Below are 20,248 nucleotides of genomic sequence, written 5' to 3'. Positions count from 1 at the left end.
AGTGAAGTGGGTTGCAGCTGCCTCACCGCAGGTTCAGTAGAACTCATCCCTAAAGCAGAATTTTACCCACAGGTGGACACCAGTGGGTTCCTGAAGTTGTATGCACGCCTGTGCACATTCCCAGGGATGAGCCCTCAGTGTTTGCACTGGATCATCAAATGGGCCCAGGACCCCAAAAAGGTGGAGAAACTCCATCCTAAGCCATGTTCTTTTGTTCTTTTCTGTTTTGAAGGATATTGCAGCTCGGGGCTTGGATCTCCCTCAAGTCACATGGATTGTCCAGGTAACATCTCTCGTTGTTGTGGCGCAGGCTTGAGGCCGGAACGTAGGATCATGAGCAGATGCATTGGCTCGAAGTAATTATTAAGATCCTCTTGGGTGTTGCCTGGTCCCCAGGCAGCCACCAGCCTGATCTGCACCGTTCTCCTGCTGTCTCTCCTTACCCCAGCCCCCCGACCACCACAGCTCAGCCTCCAGGCTGCACAGCTGCAGGAAGGAGGGGCGGGCTCCCCAGCCCCCAAACGCATGTCACACCCCGAGTTTTAGCACTCTGAAAATAACGGGAACCACTGGGCCCCCGGGAGGCCTCGTTGTGTCGGGAAGACAGTGGCTCAGCTGTCCTGAGAGCTGCGGTGTACACTGACCTGCGGGGGCAATTAAGGCCCTGACAGTATCTTACGCAAACCTCCGGCCTTCGCCGCTTTGCCAGAGGGTACGGGCGTTAGCCCTAGAGCCTGGTGGTTTCAGTTTTGTTTTTTCTTTTCATTAGTCTGCAGAGTGGTATTTTTAAGCCCTTCTGTGAGAGGGCCAGGGGACACATGCCCTGTTTACGTGAGTCATAGTTGATTCAGATTTTAGTGGAATTGCAGGATTGTCACTGGCTAGAGATCTGCTCTGCTCACCGCACACGATGACTTTGCAACCAGAGGCATTGTGTCTTCTCTCCTGCCGGCCACAGGGCAGATGTGAAATAGGAAGGATGATTTTAATGTGTGGGAGACAAGCCACATAGAATTGATCATTGAGTGCCCCCCTGTAATTGTGGGTATGGATTAGTTTAATATGCCTGGCCTGCCACCGTGGTCATCTCAGCCCGTGGTCTTTGAGCCGGGTAGCAGCAAAGGACAAGATGGCAGAATGAGTGCAGGGTCAGTTAGCATTAATGATGACCAGTTACTGCCAGGGAGCATGCCCGTTCTGCTGAGTTTGAGCATTTGCCTGTCTCCCGGGCCAGGAACGCTGTCCACAGGAGCAGAGTGTGTCCCTTCGGAACACATTTCTCTCATGTGCCTCTGAATCCGCCTGCAGCCCCACTTCACGGGGACTGGGGGGCCTGCAGCGAGGCGCTGGGACCCAATCCCTCTCTACTGTGTGCACCATCTTCTGTGCCCGCAGCCCCACTGCTCTGTCTCTCGAGGAAGTAGGCCAAGGTCGTGCGGCCATCCTGCCTGCATTCTCACCTTGCCCAGTCACCTCTGTGAAAAGATGCAAATAGGAAAGCGAGGAGACCTGTGGAGAAGTGAAATTAAAAAGGAGATATTGGGATGGGAAGATGTCTCGTTTATCTGAAACTTGGCCACTGTTCCCGTTGGCGTGTTGGAGCCTTGTTATTTCCAATGAAGCCGGGAGTTTCAGGGTTGAGTGACTTCTCCTTGTGATGGTGGTGGGGTAACCATAGCACCAGGATTTAATTCTTGGGATACCTGGAGGCAGGTGAGGGGTATTGCACTCCCAATTAATGGCAATCTCTTGATCTGTGAATGCCTTCATTTTCGTGCCCCTCTTTTAGTACAACGCTCCGTCTTCACCTGCCGAATACATCCACCGGATTGGGAGAACGGCCCGGATTGGCTGCCATGGGAGCAGCCTGCTCGTCTTGGCTCCTTCGGAGGCAGAATATGTCAACTCGTTGGCTTCTCACAAAATCAAGTGAGTCAGAAACCTGAACGGGGTTTCCGCTGATCTCTCCTAATTAACTTTCTGTCGCTTCTTACAGTGGCTGGGCCTTGTAAGCCGACAAAGAGCCATTAACCCTTGTGATCCCTCAATGAGTCCCAGAATAGCCAGTGGCAAAGACTAAAACCCTTCATGCCGCCAGCAGATGACAGCTCTCCCTGCGTTGCCTCTCCGAGTCAGGGAATGAGCGGTTGCACTCCGTCTCTCTTTCAGGGAGAGGTCTGCACTCCATCACTCTTGCTGTGAAGTGAGTGTGCACCACCCTCCCAGCCAGCTCCCCAAGGTCTCTTATAGTCACTGAGTTTTGTCTCCTGCAGTTCATTGATGTTTTGGACTTTAGAGGTGATTTATCTGTGGGAAAAATGATGCTTTGGACTCATCACTTTCCCTCCTCCTGGAAAGTGTGCCAAGAGAGGAAACCGTTTCGAGCGGGTGAATTATTGTACACCCCACATTTGCGGGCAAGGGCGCCCAGTCAGATGGCAGTGTCTCACATCCCCCAGCGTGAAGCCCCAGTCCCCCTCCCTCCGCCTGGGTTGGGGACCCCACAAGGCTCGGCAGCTTGGAACCTGGGCCGGGGGCTTCCATCCAACCCCGATCTCCCCGAGCAAGGACAAAGATGGGAGGGCAGCAGCTCAAGCTGGCCAGGCGATCCTGATGAAAGCAGGAAGTGTTGACCTGGGCCCCAGAGACGAGGTGGTTTTGTCACGTTTTCTGTAAAATCTCCAGTGTCTGGAGTAATAGGCCCTCAAAATGGGCTTCAAAAGGCATGTGTGAAAAACTCACACTCATCTACATAGGTTCACGCATTTCCTCTGCTCAAAGCACAGTGATGCCAAGAGCATGTTCGGAGCACAGGCTGGCAGCCCAGTGCACGCTGGGCACGAGAGTGGCCGGCTGCCGTGACGTCATGCGGTGATGCGGTGCACAGCGTAGCTCACTGGAGGGTCGCGTTTCTGGGTGGCTTCCTCGCCCAGCCTGTGTTTTACATAGCGAGGCTTTTCCTCTTGAAGTGCAGAGCTGGGAACGCCATCACCTCGCCATCTGCACTGATGTGCCCTGGCCGCCCGCTTGGACGGGAGAACTGTGTGTGGCTGTCCCCACGAGGAGCACCGTACTCCCCGCCCCGCGTCTCAGCCAACTGCAGCACTCTCAGCACTGTCGAGGTTGCCGGTGTGATGGTTCATGGGGTTCAGCTTCCTCAGAAAACACGCTCCCCACGCCTCAGGGTTGGGGAGGCCGGGGCCTGCCCCGATGGGTCCGGGGGGTCACGTCAGGAGAGTCGGAGTGAAAGTTTGAGCTTTTCTCTCGGTTCTCTCATCTCTTACTGTCAGGTCAAAGAGTGGTTTTTGTTTATTTCAGGAAGGCGTGCGTCTTTTCCTTTGTGAGAAAAGACTACTACTTTGGCTCCCCGTGGCTACTTTGTGGGTGAGCTCTAGTCACCCTGAGTGTGATCAGGTCTGCTGCTGTGGTACTGCTGAGCGTTGTTACCCATGCTGGTTTCCGTTCAAGGCAGGGCTGTCTGCGGAGGAAGTGTATGCAGACTGTTTCTTTGACTTCATACAATAAAATTAAATCTAATAAGTCATTCCCAAGTGTGCTGTGGGAAAAGGCAGACTTGAAGATTTTTGAAATCCAAAAGGTACACATCTAAATACCAAAAAAAAAAGGAAGAGAAAGGAGTATGTGCCTATTTGGTGCCTGAGGACCTGAGAGCCAGGCGGTGGGATGCTGGGGTGGCTGATGAAATACAGGGAAAATTCAGGAAGGCAGGCGGCAGCAAGGGCCATCACAGCAAATTGCCACCCACCTCCATGCGCCCAGCGCTGCGGAACCGGCCCTGACAACGTACTTCAGCAGAGGGAGCGAGAGACCCGGGCCATGCTGCCTCTGAGTGGATACTCAGAACTTCGTCTTTGCACCCTTGTGACTTCTTGGTATTTGCCAACTTCTTCACTTTTCCCCACTTCTCCTTTGAACGTTTTTCTAATGAAAGTCACCGTAGGTTTATTAAAATGGGAAAGCTTCCTCGAAATGCGTGTCTCTTAGATCAGGCTTAAGAAAGACAGTTCCTTGAATTTATCCCGCGCTCTGTCTCCAAAGCGAGGTGGGGTTGACTCAGGTCTGTTGATAGAACCATACATAGGCAGAATCGATTTGCTCTGTTCCTCAGAAGTAGTGGCGTCTTAGACAAGGCGGAGGCTCTTTCACACCGTGAACCTCTCCGGGCCAACCCCGGCTCCTGCTCACCTCGGGTAAACAGTGCTCCACCGCGGCCCACGAGCGGCGCCCGGCTGCACGACAGCACTCCCGTGTGCCTGAGGAAGCCGCGCCTTCCCTGGCATTGTGGTTCTCTGTATCCCTGGTGGTGAGCAACACTGTACCTGCCTTCTTTCTCCTCACTTCAGGATCTGACCCCAAGTTTTTACATTGCTTTTCCTTTTGTTTTCTTCCTTTTATTTTTTTTTAATAGAGGCAAGGCAGCTGGACAAAGGGAAAGACAGGACTGGGCTCCGGTTTTTACTTTCCTCCAGCTTTCCAGGCGTGAATAAGAGGCAAATTCAATAGCCATAACATTTTTCTCCCACATGAAAAAATAGATTTTCCAGGAAACTATGAACAGTTTCCCCAGCTCCTACCCTCTCCGCATGTACCTCGCCTTCTCGGATTGAGTCTTAACTGTCGTGAAAAGATTTCCTGAATCTGGCAGCCGAGCAGGAGTGGTGCGGGCTGGGGACTGCGGTGCTTTGGGGAAGCGCTGACGCAGCGCAGGTGCACGCCGTCAGAGATGGGCGTGTCCATCCATAGTGCGTCAGGGCCACCTTTCGGGGGGAGTGGGGTTGTCTTCTCCCTCAGGACGTGTCCATCCATATCTGCGTCAGGGCCACCTTTCGGGGGGAGTGCGAGTTGTCTTCTCCCTCAGGAGAGGTTGCCATTCACATTCTAATTTGCTGTTAAATTTTGAAAAAAACAAAACATACAAGAAAAACATGTTTCCTTTTTTTGGCTGCACTGAGTCATTGTGGCACACAGGCTTTTCTCTGCACCTCACAGGGTCTTCTTTAGTTGTGGCCCCAGGGCTGAATTGCCCCGTGGCATGTGGGATCTTAGTTCCTTGACCAGGGATCGAACCCATGCCCCCTGCATCGGAGGGAGGCGGATTCTTAACCACTGGACCACCAGAGAAGCCCCGAAAGTCATTTATCTTTTTAGAATCTGTTTTCCTGCCCTAGAACTCTTCCTTCCCTCGCCTTTCCTCCCTGGGAAGTCTGTTCTCCTTGTCTCTGCCTCAGGACTCTGCTCTGTGCCCTTCTTCAGGACAAAGGCCAGGGCCTTCCAGAGCCAGGGGGGACAGTGTGCTATCCAGACTCCCCCAAGAGGCTGCTTGCAGCATCTCATCCTGGCTCCTCGTGGCTCCCATTCACAGTGAAGCCTGAGTTCTGGTTTCAGCTGTTAGCCCATAACTCTATACATTTGCCAGAGGTCATTTGGTCCTCACCCTTGAGTAATTCAGGGATGACAGTCAGGAAGGTCCCTCGGGGTAGATTAGGACAGAGTTCTGGCGCTGTCAGCGGGAGACATTGGCCACCTGTTCACTTTCAGGCGTTTGTTTGCCCGACTAAGGGTCTTCAGCCACCTCCTTTATCTAAAGGGACTGTCGGAAATGTTTTTTTGGCTTGTTGCCTTCTGCTCAAGTCCAGGTAATATGTCAATAAGTAGGCCTCTGTAGTTTTCCAGATTTATTAAGAAATAACGATGTGATCCCCATAAAGGAGATTCTAAACATAGCCTATGTACATGTATCCGGGAGGATGAGAATTGGTGGTAATGTCACCCTTCTGTCCCTCTAATGTCATAGAGTCCCCTTCCTTCCGAATTCCTGAAAGGTTAGGAAAACATTCCCTTTCCCGTGACCAAGTGTCCCTTCCCCTTTATATCTGATTAGCCGGAAGAGAGGCCAATATTAGGCATCACAGTTGATAGAATAATGTTTCTGGAAGAATAAAAAGCTTACCTCTATATGTCCTTCTTTTTACAGCGTTTCTGAGGTGAAGATGGAAGACATTTTGTCTGTTCTGACAAAGGATGATTGTTTTAAGGGGAGACGAGGGGGAGGCCAGGTGAGTGTCATTGTTGGCTGTGCTTGCTGCTCACAGATGTGACTCATCTCCTGGTGTGGGCAGGCAGCGGCTCTGAGGACTGTGCACTTCCTACCACTGGCGAGTAAAGTGTGTGTTTTCGGGACCATGAACATTAGACGAGGCCACATCTTGCTGGCGTTTCTCTCTCTTTGCTTCTGGATGCATTTGCTGGCCCATCCAGTTAATGGGCCCCCGTCCGTCCTGGGTTTCTGCCAGGTGGCAGCAGGCTCCCCAAAAGGAGGGCTCGTCCCCGGCCAGAAAGGGTCTGGAGGCAGCAGCGCTCCATGCTCAGCCCTGGTGGTCCCCCTCCAGCTTACCCACATGGACACCTGGCCTGACCCATCCACCCAGGACCACGTGGAAAAGTAAATGTCTCAGAACCTCCTTTCAGACACACTTAGTTCATCCATTTTCTAACGTGTGCTATACGCAGAGGAAGAGTAAAGTTGAGGTCATTAGCAAGAAGAATTTTTATCATCTGAGCACTTCCATATGGAGATCCTGAGCAGCGCAGGCCTCCCCGGACAGCCTTTCCTGCTTCTTTCCGAGGCCTCCCCCTGCTCGGAAGCACTTCCACTCCCACTGTACTGTGTTACTAGGTCTACCACCTAGACTTGTGTGTGTGTATCTGTGTGTGTGTAGTGTTGCTCTGTATAATTTTGTCCATGAAATTTTAATATTTGGATATTTTTGCATCTCTATCCTGATGCCTGTGGATAGACTGGAAAATCGGAGCCAAATAGGTGAAGTTTAAGAGTCTCTTTTGTGCGTTAGTACATGTCTTTATTTGGATCAGTATTCTCTCCGAGGCAAGGAGTCTGTTTGCCTGACCCCGATTTAAGTTGTCCTGTTCGAGAGAACATGCAGAAATGCACTAAGGAGAGGAGAGGAGCAGACGTCTGTTGCCCAGCATGTGTTCTGGGCCTGGCTGTGTGCTGATGAGCTCTTCCCACACTTGGCCCCGTCTTAGCCTCTCAGCAGCCCACAAGGCGGATGTTACTCTCCCACTTCATAGATGAGAAAACTGAGGCTTAGAGAGCTGAAGGAACATCCGTGAGGGTGCACTGATAATTGTGGGTCCTTCTGGTGTGAAAGTAGGCCACCTGTCCTTCACGGGATACCAGCAAGCCTCCATTCAGTATTAATTAGGCAAGTAATGAAACTAAAATGCTTTCTAGATTGGGTAACGTTAGCTGTTTTCATGGCTTCCCTGGTGGTTCAGTGGGTAAAGAATCCGCCTGCGAATGCAGGAGACGCAGATTCAATCCCTGGGTTGGGAAGCGCACCTGAGAAGGCAGTGGCAACCCATTCCAGTATTCTTGCCTGGAGAATTCCATAGACAGAGGAACCTGGTAGGCTACTGTCCATGGGGTCACAAAGAGTTGGACATGACTGAGCAACTAAGCAGCTGTGTTCATAGAGGTGAAATTTGGTCAGTAAATGGTACCACAGCAACAATCCCCATGAACAAGAAAAGCTATTAAGGACTTGATCAGTCAACCTGTTATATTAAGTGATATTTCACTACAGAGGGTCTGGCCCCCCCAGGCCTTCAGGCCATCCCATAATAATAGACTGTTGTTGTGGGAACTGGCTGGAAACTATAGAGACTCATGGGTCTTGGCACACTTCTCTGTTCTTCAGAAACTACTGCAAATTCTAGTTAGGGGGCAGGGTTTGTTTTCTGTTTTTCCAGATGTTCCCACAGCTGTGTAATTACAGCCCCAGGACAGCTCTGTGGGCTGAGCAGGGACACCCGGGGAGCTGTCTGAGGATGGGATAGCCCAGTGGTCAGGAGCACGGCCTTTGGGCCTGAATCCTCTTCTCACCAGCTGTGTGGCTTTGGGCCAGGACTAGACTTTAGGGTCAATTTCTTCCTGTGTACAACTGAGATAATTTTAGTTTTCTTCTCAGAAGGAGATTGAAGAATTGAGCGAAAAATAACCCAAGAGTTCCAACACAGGGACTGAAATGTATTTATTATTATTATTATATCACATCAGTTAGCAGCACAAGCATATATGGAATTGAAGCTCAGACTCATTGACACGAAGCCCAGTGCCTTTTTTTTTTTTGCAGTTTCACACTAAATGGAAAATTAGCACTTGGCTTCCCTGGTGGCTCAGACGGTAAAGAATCTGCCTGCAATGTGGGAGACCTGGGTTCTATCCCTGTTTGGGGACGATTCCCTGGAGAAGGGAATGGCTACCCATTCCAGTATTCTTACCTGGAGAATTCCATGAACAGAGAAAACTGGCAGGCTATAGTCCATGGGGTCATAAAGAGTCAGACATGACTGAGCGACTTTCACTTTGACCGTTCTCCGGAATTAAGAGCAAGCAGCAAAATTACACAAGGAGATAGTGAAGGTTTCAATAACCTTGTCTTCACTTACACTGTTGCCAGGACTGGCTTTGGTTTCAGTATTTATCCCCTAAGCACAGCCCAGTTCTGTCCCGGGTGCTGATGGTCGTGTCTCCGAGTATCTCGGGGGAGGCTGTGGACGGGCACAGGGCGCCTCCTGCAGGACTCTTCCCCAGAGCAAGAGAACCTTCCTCTGCTCTCTCGGAAACAAGCCATTCTGTAAACATCCGCCCTGTGGCTGGCGGCCCTAGTTCCTCTCCCTAAGCCTTTTCTGTGGCTCGAGACCAGCCTGGAAGGCTGGCTGGGGCTTGAGGAGCCCTCCTGAGATGGTGGGTGAGAGGCGGGGCCCAGAGTCCGACAGGCTTGGACCTGAGTCCTGGCTTCACAGTCAGTCATTCTGCAACCTGGCAGATCCTCCCCAGCCTGGGTTTTCCCCCCTGGAGAAGGAGGACGTCTCGAGTACCTGTACTGCTAGGCCGCTGTGAGGTTTAAATAAAACAACACACGGAACACTGTGGGTCATGTGAGCTCACCTCCGCCCTGAACTGCTGCCTTGATGGACATGATGTTTCGATATTTTTATGGTCTGGTGATCTTTGAAAGAGAAAAAGTGCTAAGTAAGGCCAGGCTTCTACCACGCCAAAATAACTAACTGGTGAACTTAGAAAACTCAACTAGTCATGCCAGGTTCTAGATGTCACATCCATCAGCACCACCTGTTTGCCCAAATTTACCTTTCATTCACAGGACAAAGCAAAACAAAAACTCAGTTGACTGCATTACTGATTATCAAGTAGGTTACTGCCTTCAAGAGTGTATTATGTGCGTGAATCCTATGAATGGTAAAGAGAATAAAGTGAATGCTGGACACAACTTTTGATTCTGTTTTGCCTGAAAGATGCAGTGCCCTAATTGGCATCTTTGATGTGGGCAGTTCTTGCTGGCGTACCAGCCAGTGCCTGGCACACAAAGGTGGGTGTGGTAGCTGGGCCTTCATGCCGAGCCAGGTGCCTCATCATGAAGCCCATCCTCACCCAGCTTGGTTGAAGGCCATTGTAAATGTCCCTCTGGCACATACATTTTAGGGCTTCCGTGAACAGAAAGCAAGCGAGTGAAGCATCTGTAAAATGTATATTTCATATTTAGGTATATAAAATATATATAGCTGCGTCTGGGCGTGCGAATGTTCACCCACCTACAAAGAGAATAAATTTGATCTTTCAACTTGACTGGGAAGCACTCAGAAGGTTCTAGGGACTGTGGAGGTAAAACTCAGCTTGGCAGTAAAGTGATTAAAACAAAATCCTTCCATTTAGTTTAAAAATACCTTAGAAGTTGGCAATGTCAAAACACATGCTTCAGATAAAAAAAAGTCTCCCACCCCAACTGCTCCCACCTAAAACTTTTTACAACAAAAATAACCCCGCCCAGCTGTCTTGTACTCATCTGTTGACTCTTGATAGGCATGAATTTCCATCTCCACACTATAAACACACACCCAAACATATTCTTCCTAAAAGTTTTTTTGGTCCAATGAGATACACCTATAAGCTCATCCTAACAGAAAGCTCCTTGGCATCATGAGAGATTAAAATAAGATCACTAGCCATCGTCTAGTTTTTGTGGATTGTCTGTTCTTCCCAAGACCAGAAAGTCTCTACAGACACAGAGCATTGAGTGTGTCTAGACCTTTGGAAATGTTTTTTTCCTAAACCACCCACTGTCTGCTAGTTGCGAGCTGCTTCATTAAGCAGGACTGAGTCTGCGTCTTTGAGGGTTGGGGGGGGCTGGTCTTCGGAGATGTGCCCTCTGGGGTCTCACCCCCCTCATTATGGGAGCTTCCTCCCTGTCTGGGGCTGAGCCGGTGCTGCCTGACTCTGCCCCTTCTGTCTTCAGTTTAAATTTAGACTGTCCTCCCCAGAAGACAACGGAAAAATAACTCGTTCATTCTCAAGAGGGGCAATTTTAAAATAAAGTATTTCTGGAAGTGGCAAGGGGCAGGGGGGCTAAGACCTGCTTTCTCTTCAGTGTATGATGTTTCCTGCCATTAACTTTTTCTTATATTCTACTAAAACTGACCTCATCATTTCAAATGTGCGAACCTAGTTTTATCGCCTTTTTCCTACATATTTTACTGGTATACACACATTATATATATGTGTATATGTAATTTTTTTTTTTTTTGGTTGGGAAGAAAAGATGCCTCATTTTGAAACCTAAAGGGGGGAATAAGAAAAGCCCTTTGTAATATATTGCCATATTATCACTAAATCCCCTGGCAGTTGTGACACAGAAGCAAGTCACCTGTCACTTAAGCTTGAGGTCTCTTTAATTTTCTCCTGGAATTCGCACCAGGCTGTCTTTAATTTGAGGCCTTTATTGGAATTCTGAAACCTCTCTGCCTCCCTGGCTCTCAGATCTATTCTGAGAGCTGTTACAGAATGTATACAATAACCAACAGAGGGATTGGAGAGGGCTGGAGCTCTGTTTATTTAACACTCTGGAGGGATTTTTGTGCTTATTCGGTCCTGGCTGCCCGGCTTTCAATATCGCTTTGACAACCATTCTGCCCTTCTCATTAATTTTAAACAGTTAAAACACAGGAAAAAGAGGAAAAAGTTTTCATTATTAAAGTGCTTTACTTTTTAATAACAGAGGATTCTGTCCGCCAGGGGAAAGGGCATCCTTGCTAATTTCACATTCATATTAAAAAAAAAAAAGCGCAAGGAAGGTGACAGTTTCGTTGCTGAGGTGGCTTAACGAAAGGAGGACAGCAAAAAAAAAAAGTTTGCATTTCACATCAGTTAAGAGGGTAAAAAAAATTCCTTGTTAATGACAACAGCAAATGTCCACTTTTGTAACACAGCTCCTGAGTGACTTTTCTCTTGACATTTGAGTGGATAAAACCCTTAGGGGGACCATGTACCGTGAAATCGGCTAGACTGTCATCAACCAAACAGATAGCAGGAATGATTTGACTAAACTAAAAACATTTTCAGGTTGTTAAGTCTCTATTAATACAGAGACAAACTCTGCTCCCAAGAAGGAGGCTTTTTCTCCCCCCGCCCCACCCTTTAGTCTTCCTCCAGCAGCTTTAACCGTGAAAGATGCCAGGGTGCCTGCGAGAGGATCGGTCAGCAGACCCCGGAGCACGCCCCCTGTCCTCTACGGGAGTTAAAAGGAGCATGAACTGGGCCTCACGCAGGTTTTCTCCTGGTGACCCACGTGGGGTGTGGCGGGTGAGGAGGGCTGGAGCTTCATTAGCACCATCCAAAGGATCAACACCTCTGGGAAGGCGGATTAGCCAAGTTTGGGTTCTGTTGATTCTCAGTTTCACATTCAGGAGACAGCGTTCGTGTCAAGATACAACACATAAGCCACGTGTTTTCGGGGGGATGTAAAGAAAGGAAATCTTTTCTCTGGGGTTGCTAAAGGCTGAAAAGAAATGAAGTTTTGGTTTTATTCACATTTTCTGCCCGTAGGGTCTTTTGTGCATACAAATATGACTTCTTACAGAGGGACCGTTGGCTGCAGAGATCCATGGCGGTGGCCTCGAATGGTTGGCTGGAGCAGCCCAGTCCTCCGTGGGTTCCTGGGCACAGGGCTCTGGGCTGCAAGAATGTTTCTGGAACACTGAGAGTCCAGACCTCTCAGGAGTGAGGACACGTGCTCTGTGATTCAGGGACAGACCACCTTGTGGGCAGGTGGCTGTGGGTTGCTCTTGGATAGGAATGTCCAGAGCTCCACCGATGAATACCAGGCTGGGGGCAGATTGAAAGCCTAAGTGGGACATACAAGGTTCCTCTGAAAACCGCTTCTGTCCCGTCATGTTTTAAAGGCCTGAATTGGACTTGGAAAATTCCCAAGTGTCTCCCATAGACTTTCACTTTGAACACGCGTGATAAGAGGCCAGGAAGAAAAGTAAACAAGTAAATAAATAAGAGACCCGACCTGCTCCCTCACAAAGCCATCCTCATCTTTGCTTGACTTTAACATCTTTATCGTTCCCTTTTCTTCCCTAGTAATATTGAAAGGATTACCCTTGGTGGCCCCTTGGTGGTTACTGTGTGATTTTACTGTTATTAAATCTATTATAAACCGCTTCATTATTCCTGACTCTGACTGTCTGTCCTCTAATCCTTCCGTCACCTTCCCAGAAGTCCCGCGCTGCTGGCCCCCAGGAAATCCGGGAACGAGCCACAGTCTTGCAGACGCTGTTTGAAGATTACGTGCACTCCAGTGAGGAGACGGTCTCCGGGGCCAAGAAAGGTTGGTCAATTTCTTGGGTGGTTGTAGATGGATAACCCAACCGGGCATTGTCCCACCTCCACCCACATGCCCCAGACAGGTTGGGAGGCCAACCAGGCAGCTCTGCTCACCAGCAAAAGCCTTCAATCTCCCTAATTCTGCAGGGATTTGAAGCAGGCACGGAAGGCTTTAAAGTGATATTAAATGTTAATTTCATCCATCCTCCCGTTTTGCACAAATGAGGCTTTATCTTGGCTTACATCAGGTCTAGAGCTGTGACCCAGCAACTTAGGTCTCCGGGACCCATTTTCCTCTTTCTTTGAAAACTGGATAGACGAGATACGGCACGTCGGTAGAAGTTGTAGAGATGGAAATCAGAGATGAAGGCAAGGTCTGGAAATGTTAGACCAAAGCAGTTCCTACTTGAAAATACAAAGAAAAGCTAGAAAGAGCAGTGCTGAGGAAGGGCCGCAGACCATGAACCCAGCTCATGGGAAGTTTATGAAAGGGTTAGGTATTAACTCAGTATTTGGCGCCTTTGTAGCGTGAATTGGCCCCAGGCATTAGGTGTGGACTCAGTAGCTCACTCTGAGCACCAAACAGAGCGCAGGGGAGGGGAGCTCAGAACAGCACAATGCCTTCCGTGCTGGAATGTGAGTGTCTTGGCTGCTGACTGTCCCGTGTTTGCTGATGAGACCCACCCCCGCTATGGGGAGTTCCACAGTGACCCATGATTGGGAGAAGAATGCCAGGCTGGCTTACCAAGAGATAAACACTACAGCCTGTTGTTTTCTTCTTTTTATGAACTGAAACTTTTTTAAAAATTCCTTTAATATTTATTGAATTGGGCACCATTCCCGGTGCTTGGGACACACCAGGGATCAGAAGAGACAAAAATCGTCACATTCTAGTGGGGAAGCAGACAGTGAAAGTAACAAACATAATAAATGAATTACACATACATTAGATAGAGAGTCTCAGGACTCCCCTGGGGGTCCAGTGGCTAAGACTCCGAGCTCCCAATGCAGGGGATCTGGGTTCCATCTCTGGTCAGGGAACTAAATCCCACATGCTGCAGCTAAGAGTTCTCGTGCCACAACTGAAAATTCCGTGTGCCACAACTAAGACTTGGCAAAGCAAGATAATTAACTAGTTTAATTCAATAGTCCAGTGAAAGGTGATAGAGTGATAGAGGGAACAGAGCAGATGAGGGAGATGGAGGGCTAAGGGCAGAGTGAGCCATGTTGGGATGGTTGCCATACGAGTGAAACCCTGAAGAGGGGCCGTCCTGGGGCTCTGACTGAGGGCATCCAGGCAGGCGCCTTGTGCAGTGTGCCCGGAAGGAGGCGAGGGGCAGCAGAGGCAGGGCGTGGAGGCATCCAGGGCACCCAGCTACCCCGAGCGAAAGGGGAGCCAGCGGAGGCCTTGGGGCAGAGAGGTGGTCTGGCGGTTCTGAGAAGGTCACATGCGGCTGGGTGAGAACAGACCCGGGTAAAGGTGAAGGCCAGGAGACCGGCTCCCAGGCAGTTATGGTAATCAGGAAACCAGAGAAGTCTGGTTTCTAATAATATGTTCACGTGTCTCCCTGCAGTGAATTCAGCAACTCCTAAGGCTCTTCCTGAGAACCTGCCTTTGGAGATGTACTAGAACATTCTCTCATGGAGAACAGAATGTCTCAGGGAGGGTTTGGGCACATGTTGAAAGTTAGAAGAACTCAACTTGCTATGGGATACCTGACCAAGTGCTGGCCACAGGGTTGATAACAGAGTTGGAGTGAAGAGGAAGAAAGCAAAGCCACACCAGCGCTGTATTGCTGGCGTCAGAGGTGCTTTGGATATCCTAGCGAGCCCACAATTGTTTCAGCGTGTCTGGGTCATCAGGGTAAAAGTGACAGTAAATAGTCCTTAGAGAATATGGTTTTGGGTTCTCTTCAGCGTTACCGTTGAACTTACTAACACCAAGAGGCTGGCAGGGTTACTTGTCTTCTTTACAAAGGATGTTGGAGTGGGGCTACTCCCAATGTTTACAAGCTAAGAAGGAAATAAACACATTACCTTTTAAGGGAACTGCCTGTAGAACATCTTGGTCACCCTGCAGCAGGCGTTAGGTTCTCTGCTCCTCTCTCCTCTTAGGATTGAATTCTGGAGGTTTGAGGAGAGGAGACCTGGAATTGCCATACCCCAGGAGCTGATTCTGTCTTTTGCATTTCCTTATCTCCATATGCAAATTCTCTACCCCTGACTCTCCTCCCCTTTAGCCATTTCAGAACCCACCTCATGAATAACTAACAAAAGCAGCTGGGTTTTGCCTTCATGGCAGAAAACTAGTTGGAAACTGGGCCAAGTATGCATTTGTTTTCCTTTTGTACTTTCTGACCAAGCTATTGCTAATATCCAGGATTTCATCATGGTCAGTTTCCAGAAGCAGTTAGCCCTTTCCCCCCTCACATCTTGCATCTTGTGAGTAGAGCTTCAAGTGGTAAAAGTTGTGGTAATGTAAGTTTGAACTCCAGACTCCTGAACAAAAATTTCAGAAAGCGGAGTCCTTCAGCTGCACGGCACCACTTCCACTTCCTCTTGTGGGTCCTCCCCGAAGAGCAGGGGTTATGTGCTAGGGTCACGCCTGGCTCGGAAGGGATCATCCCTCCCTGTGATTAGAGGGAGGCTGGCTCCTTGGTCAAACACTTTGCCTTTAAGAGAATTGGTGCAAGCCGCCTCTCCCACTACCTTTGGGTGGTTGTCACTGTTAATGTGCCAGACGTGTGCTCCTCTGGGGCAGGACTGGGGTTGGGAGGAGCAAGGATGGGCAGCACCTTCCAGGCTGGAGTATTGCTCCTTTCTGCCTCCTTGACCCTAAGCATCATCTACAAGATGTTGCTCTTCCTGATCAGATGTCCAAGAATAGATTTGGTTTTATTGCTCAAAAGGACAAAATGTCCTATGTCCTTGGAAGGTATTTTGAAACAGATTTCCCTAAATCCTGTCATCCTTACAGCTCTGAAATGGGGTTCAGTGAGAGCACCAGCTCTGAGTGGCTGGAGCGTCATCCGACTTGCATCCCGCAAGTCTCCTTTCATGAAAGGTCTCCTTCCATGACCTCTCCTCTTCCGCCCCATCTCCACCTCACAGCCCCACTTCCTTCCACTGCCAGCATGAGCCACTTCCTGCCCCCTGGAAGTACAACCTGCCTGTTGAGGGAGAGGACTCTTCTGCCATTTCCTGGCAGACCCCTTTCCCTGTAGCTGTTCGGTCAGTCAGTTCAGTCTCTCAGTCACGTCCACCTGTTTGTGACCCCATGGACTGCAGCACACCAGGGCTCCCTATCCATCACCAACTCCCAGAGTTTACTCAGAATCATGTCCATTGAGTCGGTGATGCCATCCAACCATCTCATCCTCTGTTGTCCCCTTCTCCTCCTGCCTTCAATCTTTCCCAGCATCAGGGTCTTTTCCAATGAATCAGTACTTTGCATCAGGTGGCCAAAGTATTGGAGTTTCAGCTTCAGTATCAGTCCTTCCAATGAACACCCAGGACTGATCTGCTTAAGGATGGACTGGTTGGATCTCCTTGCAGTCCAAGGGACTCTCAAGAGTCTTCTCCAACACCACAGTTCAGAAGCATCAGTTCTTCGGTGCTCAGCTTTCTTTATAGTCCAACTCTCACATCCATACATGGATGGATTAGCTGTTCGTGGAGCCCCTATATCTCCCAGGACTAGGCTGTGCAGCCTCAGCTCTCAGGATTGGTGTGAAGAGCAGTCATTCTAATCTGCTCCAGCACAAGGGCAGTGTGAATGAGGAGGCCTGGGCCAGCATTGGGGTAAATGAGGTTTTAAAGGCGCAGGCTCTTTGGCATGTCCTGGTCCCAGCCTGCTCTTTCTGTCTAGAGTAGATGTTGGGGGTTGGGAAGAGGCAGTGTCTCCTGGGTCGTGGTGGTTGTAGCACTTTCCCCTCTGAGGACTTGAATTCGTGTCAGAACCCTCCCAACTGCAGAGACCATTTGAAACATTAAAGATCTTCCTTGAAAAACCTCGTCCCCAGTTATTAAAAAGGGGAGTGAGCACAGATGACAAGAGGGGTGCAGAGGAGTCGCCTTGGTTATTATTTCTCATCGATTGGGAAAAGGAGTTCACTTTGCTCAGTAAATAGAGCTTTGATGGGTTCCCAGGATCCTTCCAGGAGCTGATCTGCTAAAATGACACTTTTTATTACTGTTCATAAACGCCGATCTCCAGGTGCTGCCTGGATATTACGTTTAAGCTGTGGGCAAACTTGCCGGTCCAGTGGCTCAAACAGTGAGGGCGAGGGAGACTGGTGCCTGCTTCCAGCAACTGGGTGGAGAGGGGTGGGGCTACGACTGGGCCAGGAAGGCAGGGACGCTCAGTCGGTGCATGAGGACGAGCGCTCGTGAGAAAAGGGCAAGACACTGGACTGTCACTATTGTGGAGAGACATTCCGGGGAAACCAGGGATGGAAGAAGGGTTCCTCCAAGGAGCATCCAGTGAAGGTGGATCCAGAGTGCCGCCTGCCTGGGAGCCACCCCTGGCTTCTCTCTGGCCAGTGAGGGGTCCAGAACAGGGGCCTCTCTCTAACTTTAAAACAACCCAGACGTTCCTGGTTAGACTGTCTGGTGAACAGCTCTAAACCCATGGCAATTGATGACTGTTTTGAGAGCTCTTTTAGAAACTACATCCTTTTCTTTCTCCTCTTTAAAATTCTTTTTTCATCTCCTTTTTTAACACATTTTTTGAATGGGTAAGAAACACTGCATTGGTCAATCCTGGGTGCTTTTGCGTGAATTCGGTTTTAAAATTTCATGAGTCTACGGTGAACTGGTATCAGTGATTCCTGTGGCTGGGGAACTGGAGGTGTGGCTCCTGGTGGAGGCAGGGTTTATAATAATAATAATAATGTGTAGGAATAATGAACATGACCCACAATCACGATAAAGCCTTGTGGACCTTTTGGATTTTATAACATTTGTTTGTGTTAACTATTCAAAAAACTAAAATGTAATAGAAAATGTGTTCCCAATGTAAAGATGTAATGACTTCATTTTTCATAAGAAAATGGTATGCATTGATCCTGTCTTAGTTTCTTCACTCATTCTCTTGCTCATTCACTTGCACAACAAAAACCTGCTGTGGGACTTCCCCAGAAGTCCAGTGGTTAAGACTCCAGCTCCCAGTGCGAGGGGCGTGGGTTTGATTCTTGGTGGGGGCACTGAGATTCCACATGCCACATGGTGCAGCCAAAAGTAAGCATGCTGTCTGCCAGGGACTGTGCTAGGCCCAGGTCCATAATGAGGAAGAAGACGGCCCTGCCTTCTAGGCTCAGTATAAGCTATACAGTAAAATCTGAGATAATATCAGCTTTATTAAAGTGAAGTTATGTTGGGTTTATTCACTGTGTCCAGTAAGTGTTAGTCGCTCAGTCATACCTGGCTCTTTGCGACCCCATGGACTGCAGCCCACCAGGCTCCTCTGTCCATGAGATTTTCCAGGCAAGGATACTGGAGTGGGTTGCCATTTCCTTCTCCAGAGGTTCTTCCCAAACCAGGGATCGAACCCAGGTCTCCTGCACTGCAGGCAGATTCTTTACTGACTGAGCTACAGGGGAAGCCCGTAGACTTCCCCTGTGGCCGGTAGGCTTATTTATTTATTTTTAGGAATTAAACAAATATGTGAGTGTAGATTTAGGTTGCTCATGTCTGTCACGCCGTCCTGGTTGTGTGTCCGTTGTTGCCTGGCAGGGTGAACTGCACAGGACAGGCCTTAGGCTGGGCAGCAGAGACCTGTCCTGACCCGCCTCCCCCACTGTCTTCCAGCCCTGCAGTCCTTCATCCGGGCCTATGCCACCTACCCCCGGGAGCTGAAGCATATCTTCCACATCCGACTGCTCCACCTCGGGCACATGGCTAAGAGCTTTGGGCTAAGAGATGCCCCTAAAAATCTTTGCGCCTCGGCCATGAAGAAGAAGAAAGCAAACCTGAAAAGGTAAGGTGGACAAGAGGCCAAGGGCCAGGTGGGTGTCGGGGCCTCTGCTCAGATTGGCGGCACTGTGGTGGGCTGCTGTGTGCTCAGGGTAGACTCTGCCAGCTCAGGTTTCTGCGATTCTCTCACCATGCTGAGTGCTTGGATCAACCGGGAAAACGCCTAATCTGAACGCTTTTAAGGCATCTGCAGGAAGTCAGTGATGTCACCTGTTGGGTCCTGAGTGGTGGGGATTATTGGACCTACAAGACAAATTTCTGTGGACCATCTTCACTGCCCACGGGTAGAGTAACTCAGGGCTTGCCAGGGTCGGAGCTCCGGACATGCTGTGGGCTGCGGTCCACCCTGGAAGACTGTGGGGTGTCCATGAAACTCTGTTGAGGCCTCCGGGGGCCCCCAACACCACATGCTGCTCTCTGTGGTGCTGACATGCAACCTCCCATGGAGAGGCTGCACTGGCGTCATCTCCCTCCTCCCCTCCCACCCCCTGCCCCCAAAAAACACCTTAGCACCTGCCCAGGGGCCCTGGTGAGAGGAGAGCCTAAATGAGGAGGGTTGCCCAGCAGTTGGACGCTGGGCTCTGAGGCCATCTTCACAATTTCAGGAAGCCCTGAGATGATTCCCCTCAACAAAATGCAGTTGTGAGATCTCCTCAGAGATAGGTGTTCTCTCGGTACCAGCCCCAGGCTGTGTGCAAGCTAGAGTATCTTAGATGCCAAGAGCTGCTTTTACGGGGAGTTTGGGTGCATCGTGGTTACTACTTGTGTGATGTGTGGGTGGGAAGGGCTCAGAGAACCCACGAGTGCTCTGGACAGTTATCTTCCAGTGTGTATCCTTCTTTTTGCACGTCAGTTACAAATGCCAGTACCTCCTTGCCCTGCCACCAAGCACCCATGGGCAGCACCACACTGTTACCTGTTCCCGCACCGTGTCTGTCTTGCACATTCACCAAGAAGTGCTGATCACATGCCAGCCTCACTGGGGCCTGGGTTCTCTGCTGTGAAATGGCAGAGGGAGGAGGCCATTGGTCTTGGAGTCGCAGGACTTGGCCTTCAGCTCCAGCTCCAGCTCCAGTTCTGATGTGAGCCTGTGAGCCTCAGACCGTATCTTTGCTTAATGTCTCAGAGCCTTGTTTTCCTCAACCATAAGAGGGAAGGGGAAATCTGTGCTTTTAGCCACTTCACAAGAATCAGAGGCCTGTGACGCGTGTCACTGTGCCTTTTGAAGCATGAAGGGCCATCGAGATGAAACACTGGAGGGCAGAGAGCTGGAGGCCAGGTGAGCTAGGATTTCAGAGCACCCAGCGGGAGCTGTCCAGGGGCTTGGCCCTCATGAAGCTCTTCATGGTGGATAAAAGGTTACCTGATTTTAGTTCCCATTTTGGAATTTTTAAGATGCCCCGTCTTCTCTCTTACACCGACCCCTGTCATACAGGACCACACCCCAGCACTTCTGCGAGGCAGGCGTTTCTCTGCACGCCCTTCTCTGACGCCTGCAGGACATGGAGACACGTCCAGCTCTGGTTTCTTCCAGGCGGTTCCGAGGTG

At 49.8% G+C, this 20,248-nt stretch overlaps 1 protein-coding gene across 3 annotated transcripts in view; it reads left to right on the top strand.

Moving 5' to 3' along the window:
* The window catches only part of DDX31 (DEAD-box helicase 31), a 73,551-nt gene that overhangs the window by 35,149 nt on the left and 18,154 nt on the right, over positions 1 to 20,248 (top strand). For all 3 annotated transcript variants that reach the window (XM_044926484.2, XM_006076060.4, XM_044926485.2), the window contains exons 15-19: positions 233 to 283; positions 1,790 to 1,929; positions 5,996 to 6,077; positions 12,620 to 12,731; positions 18,536 to 18,704. In XM_044926484.2, coding sequence (XP_044782419.1) covers positions 233 to 283; positions 1,790 to 1,929; positions 5,996 to 6,077; positions 12,620 to 12,731; positions 18,536 to 18,704 — 554 coding nt within the window. The remainder of the gene's footprint in view (positions 1 to 232; positions 284 to 1,789; positions 1,930 to 5,995; positions 6,078 to 12,619; positions 12,732 to 18,535; positions 18,705 to 20,248) is intronic.

Source organism: Bubalus bubalis, chromosome 12 (assembly GCF_019923935.1).
Source record: "Bubalus bubalis isolate 160015118507 breed Murrah chromosome 12, NDDB_SH_1, whole genome shotgun sequence".
In the NCBI taxonomy this organism is placed as follows: Eukaryota; Metazoa; Chordata; class Mammalia; order Artiodactyla; family Bovidae; genus Bubalus; species Bubalus bubalis.
Note: the sequence above shows the minus strand (reverse complement) of the source record. Positions and strands in the feature narration are given on the sequence as shown.